The sequence below is a fragment of the Mus musculus genome, chromosome 4 (genome assembly GCF_000001635.26).
Source record: "Mus musculus strain C57BL/6J chromosome 4, GRCm38.p6 C57BL/6J".
NCBI lineage: Eukaryota > Metazoa > Chordata > Mammalia > Rodentia > Muridae > Mus > Mus musculus.
Genome location: NC_000070.6, coordinates 117,957,099 through 117,973,624, shown reverse-complemented (window position 1 = coordinate 117,973,624; position 16,526 = coordinate 117,957,099). Strand labels below are relative to the sequence as shown.

Here is a 16,526-nt window from a genome sequence, read left to right as displayed (position 1 = left end):
CACACACACATACACACACGCACGTGCACACGCACACACACACACATAATAAACATATCTTTATTGAGGTGGTTTAGGCAGATGCCAGGTCTGGGATGTTTACTCTCCTCACTGTACCACACACACTCTGCTGACCTGGAGGATCCCTTAAGAAGATCCCGTGATATCATTCCTGACTGTCAGGCTGACTTTTATAACTCACCGTGGTCCTAGCCCAGTGTGTAAGCCTGACAGCAGGGCATCCTCCTGGCTCCCGCCTTGCTATCAGAGGCATTCAGATCAGGTTTACCTTCCCTTAGTGCCCTTCTAGACTCTTGGATCTAAGGGAAATGAACAGGCAGGTCACTGCACAACTTCCGCCTCCTCCTTCTCTTGATCCTTCTCACGCACTCACACGCCCTGCTGGAACCCGATCCGATCCGAGGCAGCCCCAAGTGCTGGGGCTCTGGAAGGGCTGGCAGGCTGGGGCCTGTCGATTGGAGCTTGCCCCACTCTGCCCTGCCCCCCAACTAGGCCCGGGGCAAACAGGTCAGGCACCCTACTGTCCTGATACTCTGACCAGCTACACCTCAGTCATCCCTCACCCGAAAGGCTCCCTACTGGCTCCCTCCTGGCACAGGGAGAAGCTCCCAGGTGCGGTTCTGGATGTTGTATGAGAGTCTACCACAGCCCACCTCCAGAGTTGACAGCACACATACACACCACCATCATCATCACCCGCCCCCACACTTCCTGTTGTTTATGTCCCCTGGCTCGGTTTCCAAGGCCTCTTGGGCTCTGAGCCATCTCACAGGTACCCAGTAAGGTACCAGGGAGAAGGGGACAAGTCTACCCAGGGGAGCCCAGGGAAGGTTTTCTATAGAAAATGCTGTTTAAGTTTAAAAAGAACAGAAACATATTTTCCAAATAGATAGAGAGAGGCAAGGTTTGGGGACTCGAGGAGGGCCATGTGTTGAAAGCAGAGAAATGGCACAGGCAAACTTTACACATGAGGAGCAGTGTGTTCAGGAAGCCTCGGATGGAGGGTGACCAGGAGAGCAGCAGTCTAAGAGGGCTCAAGGACAGACGGCTAAGGTTGAGAAATGAATGGGGGCAGAGTTTTCTCTGCTCTTTCTAAAAGTTCTAGGGGTAAGATATCTGTAGCTAAGGAAGTAACATGGTCAGAAAAGTCTGCTAAGGGGCCTTGGAGACGGCACAATGGGTGACAGTGGTTGCCATCAAGCCCAGTGACCTGAGTTCAACCTCCAGAACCCACGTGGTAGGAGAAAACTGACTCCCACAAGTTGTTCCCTGATGGACATACATGCACCTGTGTGCACACAATATATATATATATGTATGTATATATATATATATATATATATATATATATATAGAGAGAGAGAGAGAGAGAGAGAGAAAGTATAGTTTAAAAATAGTTTTAAGTGTATGGATTTTGTTGGCATGTGTATCTGTGCACCCCTTGCCTGTCTGGTGTCCACTGAGGCCGGAGGAGGGTGCGGGATCCCCTTCGACTGCAGTTGCAGATGGTTGTGAGCTGCCATGTGGGTACTGGGAACCAAACCTAGGTCCTCTGCGGGAGCAGCCAGTGCTCTTAACCACTGGGCCATCTGTCCAGCCCACAAACACAATTTTTAAACATATTTTTTTAGAAATAATTTTAAAAAGAAAGTAAAGTTGATTGGTTTTGCCGTCATGGGAAGGACCTGTGGACTGGGAACAGGATCTACACAGTGATGGCAGTTCCAGCTTTGGTGGCAGAAGGGTCAGATAAGAAACCAGATGTACAGATAAGCTGAAGGGACTGACAGAGGTGGGAAAACCAGAAGCTGATGGACTTTGATTTGATGGTCCTGGTTTTCTGTCTGAAGTAAGACAGATTCTGCCCAAGAAGCTGGGAAGGCCAGAGAGTTTGTGGAGCACGTTCGGAAAAGCTGCTGAGCAGGGCTGAGGATCAAGTCCATGAATTCACAGAGACATCTGCCCAGTGTATATATGTGTATGTGTGCTCATCTGTGTGTGTGTCTGGGTGTGTGCTTATATGTGTGTGTGCATGTTCATCTGTGTGTGGATGTGTTGGTGTATATGTACTCACCTGGGTGCATATGTGTGTGTTCATGTGTATGTGTTTATATGTATGTGTCAATGTGCATGTGAGTTCATTTGGATTTAGATGTGTGTGTCTGTGTGTTCATGTGTGTGTTTGCCCATGTCCATATATATGTGTGTGTTCATCTGGGTGCAGATGTGTGTGTTCATGTGTGTGTGTGTGTGTGTGTGTGTGTGTGTGTGTGTGTGTTCATTTGGGTGTTTTGGACAAAGGGGGAAGATTATGACTAAAATTCCTTGCTGGTCTCATGACATGATAAAAGGCACAAAGGTATGAGATTAGATTAATCTCCCATTAGGTTTTATCCCATGGATGGGAGAAAAAGACAAAGGAAAAGAGGGAGGGGCAGTGGTCCTGGCTAGAGAGGCACTGACAGATGGATGTGGGCCCTAGCCAGGAAGATACTAGGCTGGAAATGTACAGAAACCAAGAGGTCCCAGGCTATGGCTGAGAAACCGAGGCTGGTGTGGAGTAAACACAAGGGCAGCTAGAACTAAGTCAGTCCTCTCAAAGCTTTTAGGACATTGGTGTTCCTGAAAATGATGAGCAAAGACTGGGTTTGGATGCAAGATGATGCAGATGCTGAATCTTCAATGTGTGTGGCCGATTTATAGATGAATAACTGAAAGCATGGAAAAAGAGTCAGGCTGTGGCGGTGGTGGTATGAAACTTACAGGACTAGCCCTGATCCCTGTAACTGCCAGTCCACCATCTCCTCTGGGAATTCTAGGGGAAGAACAACACAACAGTGGAGTGTTCCACATCCTTGCTCTCACCCTGAAATGCTAACCCTGGAACCAGGAGCACCTGCACAAAACTAAGAAGGCTGAAGACAGAGCTGATACGCTGGTGAGGGGTCAGTGCGGACTGTCCTTGAGTTAGTACAGATAAAGTCAGTGGTGTACAGAAAGAAGAAACTGGGATGCACATGCGCACTTACACATACACACACACACACAGCACCTAAGAGTGAAAAGAGCCACAGCATAGTCTTAAAGGTGACAGAGGCTTTTGATAGATGTGGAAATAGATAAAGTGGATCCAAGTGCTACACCAACCAAGATGGTTCAGGTTTAAATGTGAAAACAAAAAGAAAAAAGAAAGGAAAAGAAAAGCTAATGTCCAGAGAGAAGCATGGCCGAGGCCCTCTGTAGCCTGGGGTTCAGGAAAACTTAGTCCTAAGACTCAGAGTCCAAAAGCAGTAGAAAGGGTTGACAGACTCTTGACTGTATTTCTTTGGAAACAAAACAACAACAACAACAACAGAACAATTAAATAAAGAGAAGGCGAGGAAATGCCACAAGCCAAGTAAACAAACTGGAGGAAAGGTAATTTTATCTCAGAAGGTTTTCTATATTTAATGTATTAAAAGCTTCATAATTTAAAAAAAGGAAAAGACCAATGTCTTGTAGGAAAATCCACCAAGGTTTAAACAAAGCTCACAGGAAACCACGAGTGACCTTTCCATGTATGAGACAATCAGCAGCTTTTCACACCAACATGTAGCCGGGTCTGGTGGCAGGAGCCTGTGTCTCATTACCCTGGAGGCCGAGTTAAAAAGTCACGCCCAGTGGTGAAGGCGCTTTACCACACAGACCTGGCAACCAGAGGTCAAGCCTCAGAATCCATATGAAGGGGGAAGAGGAGAACCCACCCCACCAGCTGCCCCTGCGTTCCACATGCATGCTGTGGCACATAGACATGTGAACATCCTGCATGTGTGCACACAGAGTCACAGAGACATAACAGATAGACAAATGCTTTACTTGAAAAGGAGAGAGAGAAGAAGGAAGTGTCATCGAGGGGTCAGGCATGGTGGCATGTGCCTGTGATCCTAGCACTCGTGAGTCAGGAGGATTGCTATCAGTACACAGACAGGCTGGGCTACACACTACATCCCAAAACTCTGCCTCAAAAAGGGGAGCTCTTGGAGAGTACCAGAGGACCCAGGTTCAATTCCCAGCTACCACATGGCAGCTCACAACTGTCTCTGACTCTTGTTCCGGGGGATCTGATTTCCTCACACAGATATACATGCAGGCAAAGCACCCATGCACATAAAATAAAAATAAATTTATCTTTAAAGTAAACAAACAGACAATTAGAAACAAAGAGGCTGACAGCAGTACACATGGTACATAACTGGAGTGCCATCTAGCCCGTGATGATACCAGGATATGTTGTTTTATAAGCAGTAGCCCAAATGTGTATTATGTGTTACCTCTGGGAATGGAATGGCTTACATCTGTAGTTCTAGCATCTAGAAAGCTGAGGCGGGAGCTAACAAGTTTGAAGGAGGAAGAAGAGAAGGGGAAGAAAATGAAAAAAGAGGAGGAAGAGAAGAGGAGGAAGAAGAGGAAGAGGAGGAAGTGGAAGAAGAACAACAGCAACAAGAAGAAGAAGAGGAAGAAGAAGAACAAGAAGACGACCACAATGACCACGGCATGGCAGTAGAAGCACTAATAGGCAGTAGGCCCCAGTAAAAGCTAGGCTTCTCTGAATATGTTGTTTTGTGAATTTAATTTGGGAACTATATAAAGCTTTATGATATCAAAAGACAAAATTCATCTCAAATGGAAGGAAAGCAGTGCCTATAAAGCAAAATGAGACAAACCTAACACGGTTGCTCAGAGCATTTGTGTTTAGGCTGATCTGCATAGTGAGTTACAGTTCAGCCTGGGCTACATAGTGAGATTCTGTCTCAAAAAGAAAATTAAGTAAAATAAGAGAAGCATGGTATAAAATCAGATGAGGTCAGTAAACATGAATTTTATATTATGTGGATTGTGTCTAAGTAAAATTGTTGAAAAGGAAGGCAAGCACATGTCTTGAAGCCTACATTTGAATTGAGAATATCACTATAATGATTCTTTTGTTGTCGTTCAAAGGACTCTTTCCTAGTTTGGTCCATCTATAAAGGCCTGGGGAAAGTGACCAACCAGTAGGCATGGGAAGACTCTGGCACAGCAATCCCTCTGAATCGTTTCTAGCACTGTGGACAAATATGACAGAGTCCAGGTGGGCTCAAGAGGACTGGCTAAGCCTGGAACCTCGTTTCACGTGGGAAAGCCTGGTCTTTATCAGAGATTACTATGTGCACTTCAATTCAGGAGCCAAACTGAAAACATTCTAGTGGCCAAAGACAGCTTGTTCAAACATCGAAGAGTATTAATTACAGTAAGTTGGCGTTTATCAACTATAGTAAAATGTATAATCCTTAATGATTTAAAGAGGGAAATAATCTGATTAGTCAGATCTGAAAGTCACTAAATGATGATCCACGTCGCCCTGATAATTGGTAAATGGAGTTAAAATCAGACCTTTTCCTAGTCTTTCCTGTCCGCCCAGTTCGTGAGGATGAGCTGATAGAAGACAATGGAAGCTTCTACAACCCAGCACTGGCAGGTCCAGGCCCTGTGTGCAAGCTCAGCACCACGGGGGAGCATCCTGTATCCCAGACATCTCTTCCTAGAGCACAGGACCTGAATCTGATTAAGCCTCCAGCTCTAGCCCCAGTCTACAGAGCCAAGCACACGTTGTACTTGATGGGGCTGAAAAGGGGGAGGGGGAGTCAAGGCTTTGTAGGTAGGCAACTTGGTGGGGCGGGTGAATCTGGGAGGAGTTAGGGAAGATGTGAATATGTACAGAATTCTCAAAGAATTAATTAAAAAATAAGGGAGGGGAATGGGCCAATGAGATTGCTCAGTGGATAAAGGCACCTACCACCACGCGTGAAGACTTGAGTTCTGTCCCTGGGACCCACATGGAGGAAGGAGAGAACCAAATCCTACAAGCTGCCCTCTGACCTCCACACACAATAAATGATTGTATAAAAAGAAGAAAAGATTAAGAAAAGAAAAATTAGGGCTGAGATTGTATCTTATTGACAGGCCTGGTTTCTACCCATAGCACAGCAAGACGTTTAGTTTAGGAGTAGATACACTACGGGGGTAGTGAGGGGTACTGTTTGTAAAGATGTGTACCCACCTACAGCAAGAAACACTAGAGGAGGCTGGCTCGTTTGGAGGGATACAGAAAGAGGCTACAGAGTGAGCGTTTAAAACATGAAGACCCCATAAAAGAACAGGGCACAGCGACGAGTGTTTGGAAGCACTGTGAAAGTAGGAAAGGAGCAGGCTACATGCTCAAAACGGACGGTTTTTACAAGGCCTTATCTGGCCCATTTAATGCATTTTTCCAGTCTGTCCTGTGAACTTTTTTCTGACTCTTACTCACTTGGCAACTCTTGCCTCTCTTAACCACATTTTCATTTGTCCCTCATTTTCCTTTGCACTTTGGGGGCCTGAAATGGGTCACATTATCAACAGCTTCCAGGTTTCGTTGTTGGATCCGGTCACTGTGAGTTAGGAGAAACCCAGTCTACCATGCAGCCTACCCGACGATATTCGCCAGGGAGCATCAGTTTTGACATGTGCCGGAAGGGGTGACTCGGTCTGTGGTGTAAGGTCATGGTGCTGCTCGCTTTCCAAAGTTAACACATATTCCAGGTCACACAAAAAAGCTACTTTAAAACTGGGGTATTTTAGAAGCTGAGGAGATGGTCAGTTGGTGACAAGCTTCTGTAAGCCTGGGGCCCTGACTTTGTATCCTCAGCACACATAAAAAAAAGCAAAGACAGCACACATGCCCACAGCACCCACAGCCAAGAACCAGGAAGACAGACAGGTGGACCCCTGGGGCGCACTGGCTAGCCATATAGCTCCAGGTTCACAGAGAGATTTTGTCTCTAAACAATAAGGTGGAGAACGATGGAGGAAGCCTCCCGGCGTTAGCTTCTGGCCTCCACACTTGTACATGTGTGCATGCATACACACCGCAGGGGCGGGGGTGGGGGGAGGGGGCATTCCTTCATTATCGGACCTGCATCATCCATAGGCAAAATGGAAGGCAAAAGTAGACCACACAGGAAGAAAATTTGCATTTTGAAAAACTAAACTAATGTGTTGCTAGGTGTGGTGTGCATGCCTTTAATCCCAGTGCTTGGGAGGCAGAGGATCTCTGTGAGAGCAAGACCAGTCAGGGCTACACATGGGAACTTGCCTCAAAAGAAAAGTATTATTTTTATTTATATGTGTGCATGTCACATGTGGGGGTGCCTGTGAAGGCCAGAAGAGGGCATGGGATGCCCTGGAGCTGGAGTTATAGGTGGTTGTGAGCTGCCTGGCATGGGTACAGGGACCTGAACTTGGGTCCTCTGGAAAAGCTGCAAGTTCTCTTAACCACTAAGCAAGTCTCTCTCCACCCCCCAGCATACAGCATACAGCGTTCTTAAAAGTAGGAGTTATTATAATAAACTTAAAATAATCTAGAGACAGAAAAGGGAGAAAATACACGGAGATCACTCCACAGATTGGGGACTTTATTAGCGGATGAAGTCCTGTACAGACTTCAAAACAGAAGAAATCCTGTCCAAGCTTGACTCTGGAACTTTACAAAACTGTAAGGTCCTTCCTGAAATGCTGAGATGGGCGGGGGGTTGGGGAGTGCTGCTCACGACTTGATGCATTCACACAGCTTGCTATGCATGCGCAAACTCGCTATGCATGCGCATCCAGGGAGCTGGTTCCTGTTGCTGCTGCTTGTGGCCCTTGACCATGATTCTCGCCTCCAGTAAAGCCTCAAAGATGCTGTCAGTTTATTTGGATTTTATATGTGAGAAGTAGAGCTTATACACAAAGGAAAGGGTGTTGCCTCCACTGCTGGGTTAGACACAGACTGTCATGGCTGTGCATGTGGCCATCTTCATAGCAAGAGATGGGGGAGGGAGCAGGACCTTTCTCCAGTCCCTTTCAAGTTCATGTCAAAGTCTCCAATGCTATTAGGCCTCTGAGTGATCATTCGCTTATTCTTCTTGGGATGGTGGGATAGTTGACTTAGAGACAATGGAGGTAAGAAATAGATGCTTACGGATGCAGTATGTGAGCAGAGAATGTAATAGCGTCTGGGTGGGGGTGGGACACAGGGGGTGTAGGAGGTGCTTTCCTGCAGCCTCCTGCTATGCAGTGAGCTAACTGGAGTTGAGTCAGAAGCAAAGGTGCATAGTTCCCAAGGCCTCGGCCTCTACTCTTGATCAGCAGAGTCCACCGTGGGATTCCCAGCAGTCGCTGTGCTGGCCACCTCCAAGGCTGCCAGCCTGTGAGAGGTCCCAAACCACGGCTCCACACGAAGTGTCTTTCAGGCATCTCCAAAGAGCTTGACACCCACTATGTCATTGTCCACTGTCTCTCATTCCCTACCCCACCCCTTACATTCTTGTGACCTGTACAACCATGCCCAAGCCTCCAGCCTGCCCTGCCTAAGAGGAATATTCTGCCATTCCTCCTCCCAGCTTAGCATCCCTTCTCCTAGCTTAGCATCCCTCCTCCCTCCCTCCCCCACCTCCCTCCCTATCCCCTCCATGTTTCCTACTCATCCCCCCCCCCCCACTTCTTCTTTCCTTTCCATCTTTCCCATAGACCCAAGTGAATCTTCTTAAAATCCACTTCTCCACCTCCATAGAAACTTAGGGTACACCAACAAGTGTCTCCCAGTTCTGGTTGGCCTGACCGTTCCTCTCAGCCCTGCACCCCAATCACAGGGCTCTGCTTTTTCTTTCTCTTTTCTAACAAAATTCTCTCTTCCTTCCTTTTCCCATTTTGCTGTGTCATCGTGAATTTGCCTTCCTCCTCATCCTGGGTGGTCTGACTCCCAGAATCCTCTCCAGCAGTCTGTCTCCTCGAACTGGCTGGATCTTTGGATACTTTAGTGCTCTGTTGGCTCAGTCTTATCCCCGTGTTCCCCATTGGAGGAACATAGTGGGCAGCAGCAAGTGGAGATGGACGCCCAGATAACCTTCCGGAGAGCTCCCAGCTCTCCGACATTAATCCGTGCGGAGCAGATCCTGTCCCTCCACTCCCACAGCCAAATAAAGACTGACCAGGCCTGTTCTCTCTGACTCAAGCTCCACTCAATAAAATCAGCAGCTACCCAGTTAACAGGCTGGTGGGGGCTGGGGAGAGGTCGGACTGGAATGTGGCTTCACAGACCCATGGCTGCCCGCTCTGTAGCCTATTGCGTTGCTGTGTTTCAGGTTCTCCAAGCCAGCACCCATGTTCCTGGATGACTCCTTTCGCAAGTGGGCTAGGATCCGGGAGTTTGTGCCACCTTTTGGGATCAAAGGTCAAGGTATGTTGGGAACCCTTTGCATCCTTTACACCCCCTTTCTCCGTGTTGTCTCCCTACACTTCAAGACAGGACTTCAGCTCTACACGTTCCGTACTGGGGGCAGGTGAGATGGCTCAGGGGCTAATGGTGTTTGCTGCTAAGTCTGATGACCTAACTCCAGTGTCTGGAATCCACATAGTGGAAAGGAGAAACAACCGTAATAAATTGTCCTCTGACTCCATGGTACACAGGTATAAGTGGGTGTGCACATGTACACACACACACAGGAATGTGTGCTTATGGAGGGGTAGGGAGAACATTGTGGTGCATGCCTTTAATCATAGAAGCAGAGGCAGGCAGATCTCTGAGTTCAGGGCCAGCCTGGTCTACATAACAAGTTCCAGGCCAGCCAGAGTTACATGATGGAACCCTGTCTCAAAACACCCACACACAGTTCCTTGCTGGAGATTGTTCTGTTCCATCCCTGTCTTGCACTTCCCAGAGCTGGGTCTACCACAGTAACGTGTGTATGCAGTCCCTTGGTTCAGAGTTCTAGTCTAGTGAAGGAGCAGACACTCAGAGCCCCCATGCCATGAGATCACAGGAGAGATGCACTAGAGACATTGTCATAGTGCTGCAGCGACATGGAAACAACAGACAGACACACACACACATGCACACACACACACACACACACACACCCCAGGCTCCTGTATTCCCCACTCAGTGTCTTTCATCCTGATTTAGCCTTTCGTCTAATTTCCGTTTTCTGTCCCAAGCTAACCTTTCTCTTTCTGTCCAGCTTCCCCCTCCCTTCACCTTAGGGACCCCTTCCACACAGCCCTGTTCTTTGTCAAGTTCCTGGCTGTTTCCTGGCTTGGTGGGAGGGCCAGATGGGGTGTCAGATCCCTCTATAGACCTTTGACTAGCTGTGACCTTGCACTGGTTTCTTAACCTGTCTGAGCTTGGGTTTCTCTGTTGGCTAAATAGAAATGGTGCCATTGTTTCTGGCTATCATCAGTTAAGAAAAGAGCTGTCACAGGGAGCTAACACTTGCCCAAGAGACTTAGCCCTCTATTTAACTAGCCTAGCCCTCCATGGAAAGAAAACAAGCCAGCAAAAATGCCGCCAGACTGGGGCTCTGAGCCTAAACTCCAAAAGATGCATCCAGTCGTTAGTTTGAGCCATAAGGACTCATATCCGGGCACAGTCCTTCCTCCTGAATCCTCACTCAGGACTGACTCTATCGCTCCAAAGGTCAAGGAAAGCCATTAGAGTCCCCAGCCAGCAAGAAGAGAGCAGATCCCCACAGTATTGTCCATGGTCAATAGTGGTGAGTTCTTCCTTAGGTGAATTTGGTGGAAGAAGAGAATGAGAGGTCTTCCCCACTTTAAAGTGACTCTGGAGGCACTTAGTGTAGAACCCTATTGAAGGTTTGTTCCTTGGCCCACTCTCAGCCAGCCATGGGGGAGCCTACCCAGGCCCCATCCTCCTTGATTCACACATGCGGCCTCAACAGTGTCTTCTTGCTTGCCATTTCAGGGCAACTGTTAAGGGCCTCTGCGGAATGCAAGTGAGGCATCCAGTCATTCATGTGACCTCTTGCTGTATACGAAATTTTGTGCTGGTGTGCGTGTGCATGAGTGTGTGTGTACATGTGTATGAGTGTGTGTTGTGTGTATGTGTGTGTGTATGTGCTTGTTTGTTCTTGAGACACACTCTCACCTTGGAGCTCTAGCTGGCCAAGAACTTAGAGAAATCCCCCTGCCTCTGCCTCCTGCATGCTTGGATGAAAAGCATGCATGTCACAATGCCCAGTTTGCCCAGAGTTGTGTGAGGAGCTTAGGTGTAGCTTGGAGTAGAGCACTAACCTAGCAAATGCAAAGCTGTCTAGTATGTTGTTGTATGTTGTATGTTGTTTCTTTTGTTGTTATTGTTGTTGTTGTCTTGGTGTTTTTGTTTGTTTGTTTGTTTGTTTTCGAGACAGGGTTTCTCTATATAGCCCTGGCTGTCCTAGAACTCACTCTGTAGACCAGGCTGGCCTCGAACTCAGAAATCCGCCTGCCTCTGCCTCCCGAGTGCTGGGATTAAAGGCATGCGCCACCACCGCCCAGCCTTGAATGTTGTTTCTTATTTTGGAGGCCTGCTCTCTACATGAAATGTCTCAGACATAATAACATGGAAAAATAATATAGCGAAGGGCTGATGATGAAGGGCTCAGTTGGTCGAGCGTTGGCCTGGCATGCATAAAGCCTGAGGTTCATCCCCAGGACCTCAGAAAACCAGCGGTGCTAGCACCTGCCTGAGGTCCTGGCACTTGGGAAATGAAGGCAGAAGGATCCGAAGCTCAAGGCTGCTTGCAGCTACAAATCAAGATTGAGGCAAAGTTAATAAAGCAAGTGAAGTAATATAATGGGCACCATGTGCTGCCTTCCGAGTTTATAAAATAAAGAGTGAAGGGGCTGGAGAGATGGCTCAGTGCTTAAGAGCACTGGCTGTTCTTCCAGAGGAGCCGGGTTCAATCCCAGCACCCAAGCAGTGGCTCACAGCCATCTGTAACTCCAGTCCTAGGGGATCCCATGCCCACTTCCATGGGCACCAGACACGTGTGAGGACAAACAGCCTGGTTGCTCTGCCACCCACAGCCCTCCCAGCGCCATCACCCCTGTGGATGTCCCATGTCTCTCCGCCTTGGTTTTATTTTAGCTAGATAATCACATATCCATTAAACACAAATCAATTCTTTTTATGGGACATGGTGATGAACACTTTAATCCCAGTACTCAGGAGGCAGAGGCGGGCAGATCTCCTTGAGTTTCAGACCAGCCAGGACTTTAGACCCTACCTCAAAAAGTATGTGTGTGTGTGTGTGTGTGTGTGTGTGTGTGTGTGTGTATTGTATTGTTTTTAAACTTTACATGTATCATTATATACATGTGTGTATGTGTACATGATTTCAATTGATATCTTGCATGTACAATTTGGCTTTACCTGTATTGGCACGCATAGCTGTGCGTCACTGATGGGTTGTTGTTGCTGTTGTCCTTGTTTTACTGCCACCTAGCAGTTCACATTCCACACAGAATTTTCCTCTAGTGTACGATCCTGCTGCTTCTGGCATTTTGCAGTTGCAAACAGTTCTTAGGTGAAGATTCTTGTGCGAGTCTCCTTGTGTGTGCGCTGTGCCCGTGGAGGTCAGCCACAGGGTTCTGTCTGCATGTACCAATGGTTCTCAACATTCCTAATGCTGAGTCCTTTTAATACAGTTCCTCCTGCTGTGCTGTCCCCAGCCATAAAATTACTTTGTTGCTACTTCATAACGGGCATGTTATTACTGTTGTGAATCCTAATGTAAGCATCTGGGATTCCTACCCACAGAAGAACTGCTGCTATAGATCTTTGTATGCATTCTATCTTCCCAACAACTCAGAAGAGTAAGGATTGCCATCATTGTCTTTAGAGGCAAGGAAGTAAGAACTTCACAGAGGGGAGCCATTTGCGGCAGGTCAGAGTCGTATGTAGCAGGGCTGGAACAGGATGGAGCCAGCTACTTCCTCAGGTTAGCATGTTCTCGATGCACCACAGATAAGAAGAGATGTCACCCACAGCTGAGAAGATGAGATCTGAACAGTAGTTCAGGCTCTGAAAGAGCAAGGCCCCAGGGTCTCAGATTAGCGAGTGGAGCTCAGGTGCGCAGATGCCAGGCACCAGGGTGTGACTGGTTAGGAGAAGGAGGCAGCCTGGCAAAGAGCAGGATCAAAGATGGGCAGTCGGGAGTTGGGGAAGTGAGGAGGCCGTATCACACCAAGGCAGGTGGTCTACTGGGGTGAACCCTTTGGCCATCAATTGTCTGATTTGTTCCCTGCACTCTGCTCCATGAGACACGGTGGTAAGACATCAGTGCTCTATCTCTGATTAGACACTCGCATCCCAAGCATGGCCCTGGCCTGGTGACACATGTCCTATGGTCTAGCTGTGGTGCCTCAGAAAACCAGATAAGTGTCCAAGGAAGGTGAAGGGTCATGGGAAGAAGATACGTGCTGAGCCTGGTTCCCAGCACGGCTGAGCCTGACCACTTCCCTACCTGCATCTCCCGGCTCAGGGAAAAGCTCCCGGCTCAGGGAAAAGCGAAAGCCGTGGCCTGGCCCGGCCTCGTGACTGCAGCTCCATCTGCCCACCCCAGCCCCGCTCTACCCCCAGCCCTGTAAGAGTACTCCCGGTAGGATCACTAGTAAGCATGCTAGGAACTAAGTGACCCGCTAACAGTAACCTTCCTCCTCTGTCCACAGACAATCTGATCAAAGCCATCTTGTCAGTCACCAAAGAATACCGCCTGACCCCTGCCTTGGACAGGTAAGCCAACCTCTGTCTGTGTGGCATGTGCAGAGGTGCTGGATTCGACAGGTTCTCTACCGTACCTCCCATGCACACACAGTACACACACTGTGGGTCGATTATATACGTAGGCTTGCTCTTCTGAATATGTCCCCCTGCCAAGTAAAACACTTTACAAGGCTCCTCCATCCTCAGACATCGGGGGTCTGGGCAGAGCACAGAAGGTGATGGGTGGGGGAGGGGACTGACAGAGGCAGCTAACAGGGAACAGAGCTTAAGTCTAAGGTAATGAAAGCTCTGAAGGCAATAGACCCTGGAAGGGAAAGCCACAGGTCCGGATGGGAGACAAGAAGCCCTGTGAGCAAGACTGTCTACGGGCTTGAGTTGGAAATAAATCCAGTAAACCAGAGGGTGTGGCACACACCTTTAGTCCCATCACTCAGGCAGGCAGATCTCTGAGTTCAAGGCCAGCCTAGTCTACAAAGTGAGTTTAGGACAGCCAGGGCTACACAGAGAAACCCTGTCTCAGGAAAAAAAAAAAGTAAGAGAGAAGACGGTAGGGAGCCCGGTCTTGAGTCCTAGAGTCCCAGTCTCTTTCCCCTGCCCTCGTTTCTCTGAGAGCCTTAATCGTCCCTCACTGTTCCCTACCCTCTAAGGCTACCAAGCCTCTTGGGTTTTCTTAGAAGTGTCAGACATTAGCCGTGTCAGAGTGTCTGCCCCAGGGTTCAGCTTCCTGAGGTATGGAAGCACTGCATGGATCTTGCCAAAGTCACAGTAGAGTCCAGGGCAGAGACAAAGGGAAGCAAGCTGGGGACCACCATTACAGGCCTCTGCTCTCTCCTCAGCCTCCACTGCCGCCGCTGCATCATTGTAGGCAATGGAGGGGTCCTCGCCAACAAGTCTCTGGGGTCACGGATTGACGACTATGACATTGTGATCAGGTGAGTTCCCTTAAGCAACCCTTGGGGCACGTTCATATTGTCGCCCAGATCCAGAGGATCCGTGCACTGAGGACGGTCTGGTCACCTAACCTGGGGGTTAACAGAAGCCTCGGAAACCCTGCTGGGTTGGCAGGATTTGTTTTGTTTTGTTTTTAAGATTTATTTATTTCATTTATATGAGTACATTGTAGCCATCTTCAGACACACCAGAAGCGGGCATCAGATTTCATTACAGATGGTTGTGAGCCACCATGTGGTTGCTGGGAATTGAACTCAGGACCTCTAGAAGAGCAGTCAGTGCTCTTAACCACTGAGCCATCTCTCCAGCCCCAGGTCGGCAGGTTTTAAAACAAACAAGGAGGTGGCCTGGATTCCCACTCTGCACCTGGGGTGTTTGGGGTTCAGGGAGTCACCCCAAACATAGTCCCAAGGCCAGCCTGACCACACCGGCTCTTTGTAGACTGAACTCAGCACCTGTGAAGGGCTTTGAGAGGGACGTGGGCAGCAAGACCACCCTACGCATCACCTACCCTGAGGGCGCCATGCAGCGACCTGAGCAATATGAACGAGACTCTCTCTTTGTCCTCGCTGGCTTCAAGTGGCAGGACTTCAAGTGGCTGAAGTACATCGTCTACAAGGAGAGAGTGGTAAGCTCCGTACTACAGGCACCCCTTTACTTCCCCCAGCCTCCCAGCTTCCGAGGTAGTCTCTGCATCAGATCCCACAAAGAACAAATAGGAAATTTCAAAATGATTCAAAGCTAAAAAAGACAGCAAATCCAGCAAGGGGCAGAGGCCAGACAATATCAGGGTGACCATTAGTCTGCTGCCTCCCTCCAGATAGCCAGGCTGGAGCTTGTGTCTCAGATCCCTTGGGAGCAAAGCTCAGATCCCTATAGTAAACTCCCAGCTTCTACAGATGCCTGCCCTGGTCTATAGTCTCCTCCCCGGGCCCACTTCCCCTTCACGAGGCCATTCTGACTGCTCTTACAGCCTTACCTCCTTCTTGATGGAGAAAGAAAGCCTTCTGGGATCATTATGCAGGGACAATTCAAGGGTGTCAGCTCCCAAACTCATGAATCCAGACCGTTTTAACTGCTAGCCCGTAGGTTAGTCTCCAACCTACCATTAAATCTGGTTCTCCTCTTTTGGTATGGTCAGATTCTGTGCTGACTGCTCCAAGCTGGCCAGGATGCGGGCCCATGTGTTTAAGGAGTCTATGTGATAGACTAGGGTCAGAATGCCCATTAGTAGACCACCCACTGCCCCCCCCCCCACCTCTGTTTCCCAGTTCTGGGCCTGTGGGGACACCTGCCAACTTGTCTAAGTCTGTCTCCCACCGGCCACCCTCCTCTCCTCCCCTCCAGCTGTCATCAGCCACCTGGGGGAGGGGTTTGCAGAGCTGCAGCCATGAATTTCCCAGCGCCCAGGCCTCTTCCTAGAGACTGACGACAGATTGCCCTCTGCCTTCAGGAAGAAGCTAGATTTAGAAGTCAGGGGTGAGCCCAGCTTAGCCTGCCTGTGTGGGACTCAGTGCACTTTGGTTTGACTCCACAGCCCTTTCCAAGCAAGGCCAAGTGCAGACAGTGTCAAGTAGGTAGCGAGCAAGAGAGAAGGCAGAAGTCAGGTCCGGACGCTCAGGTAGGCTGGACAGCGGGAAAGGGAACCCGGTCAGAACCAGGTTGAGTGAGGCCTCTGGCCATGTTGGGTGCAGCCCAGATCTCTAAAGGGAAGGAAAGGGTGAAGAAGCCCCCAGCCTCTAGCAGGCCTCTCTTGTCTACGAAACTAAGGCGGGAATGGGGCTGGGGAAAGCACCTCTCTCCTTTCAGAATCCCTACAGGCCTTTCTGTTTGCCTTGGTGAACCCTTCTCACATAGGCTTCTGCTCCTCTGCCACAGACAGACAGACAGACACCTAGCAAAGCCCCAAGGCTTTCTCAGGGCAGGAGAGCCACAAGGCAGGGACCTGATCCCTTTG

At 48.9% G+C, this 16,526-nt stretch overlaps 1 protein-coding gene across 20 annotated transcripts in view; it reads left to right on the top strand.

Annotated features, from left to right (window-relative positions):
• Positions 1-16,526, top strand: part of St3gal3 (ST3 beta-galactoside alpha-2,3-sialyltransferase 3) — a 202,821-nt gene that overhangs the window by 161,348 nt on the left and 24,947 nt on the right. For 11 of the 20 annotated variants that reach the window (XM_006502895.1, XM_030253374.1, XM_006502892.3 and 8 more), the window contains 5 exons: positions 9,201-9,295; positions 13,564-13,627; positions 14,455-14,550; positions 15,011-15,197; positions 16,107-16,190. In XM_006502895.1, the coding sequence (XP_006502958.1) occupies positions 9,201-9,295; positions 13,564-13,627; positions 14,455-14,550; positions 15,011-15,197; positions 16,107-16,190 (526 nt within the window). The remainder of the gene's footprint in view (positions 1-9,200; positions 9,296-13,563; positions 13,628-14,454; positions 14,551-15,010; positions 15,198-16,106; positions 16,191-16,526) is intronic. The other 9 variants (XM_006502898.4, XM_030253375.1, XM_006502896.3 and 6 more) reach the window with 2 other exon arrangements.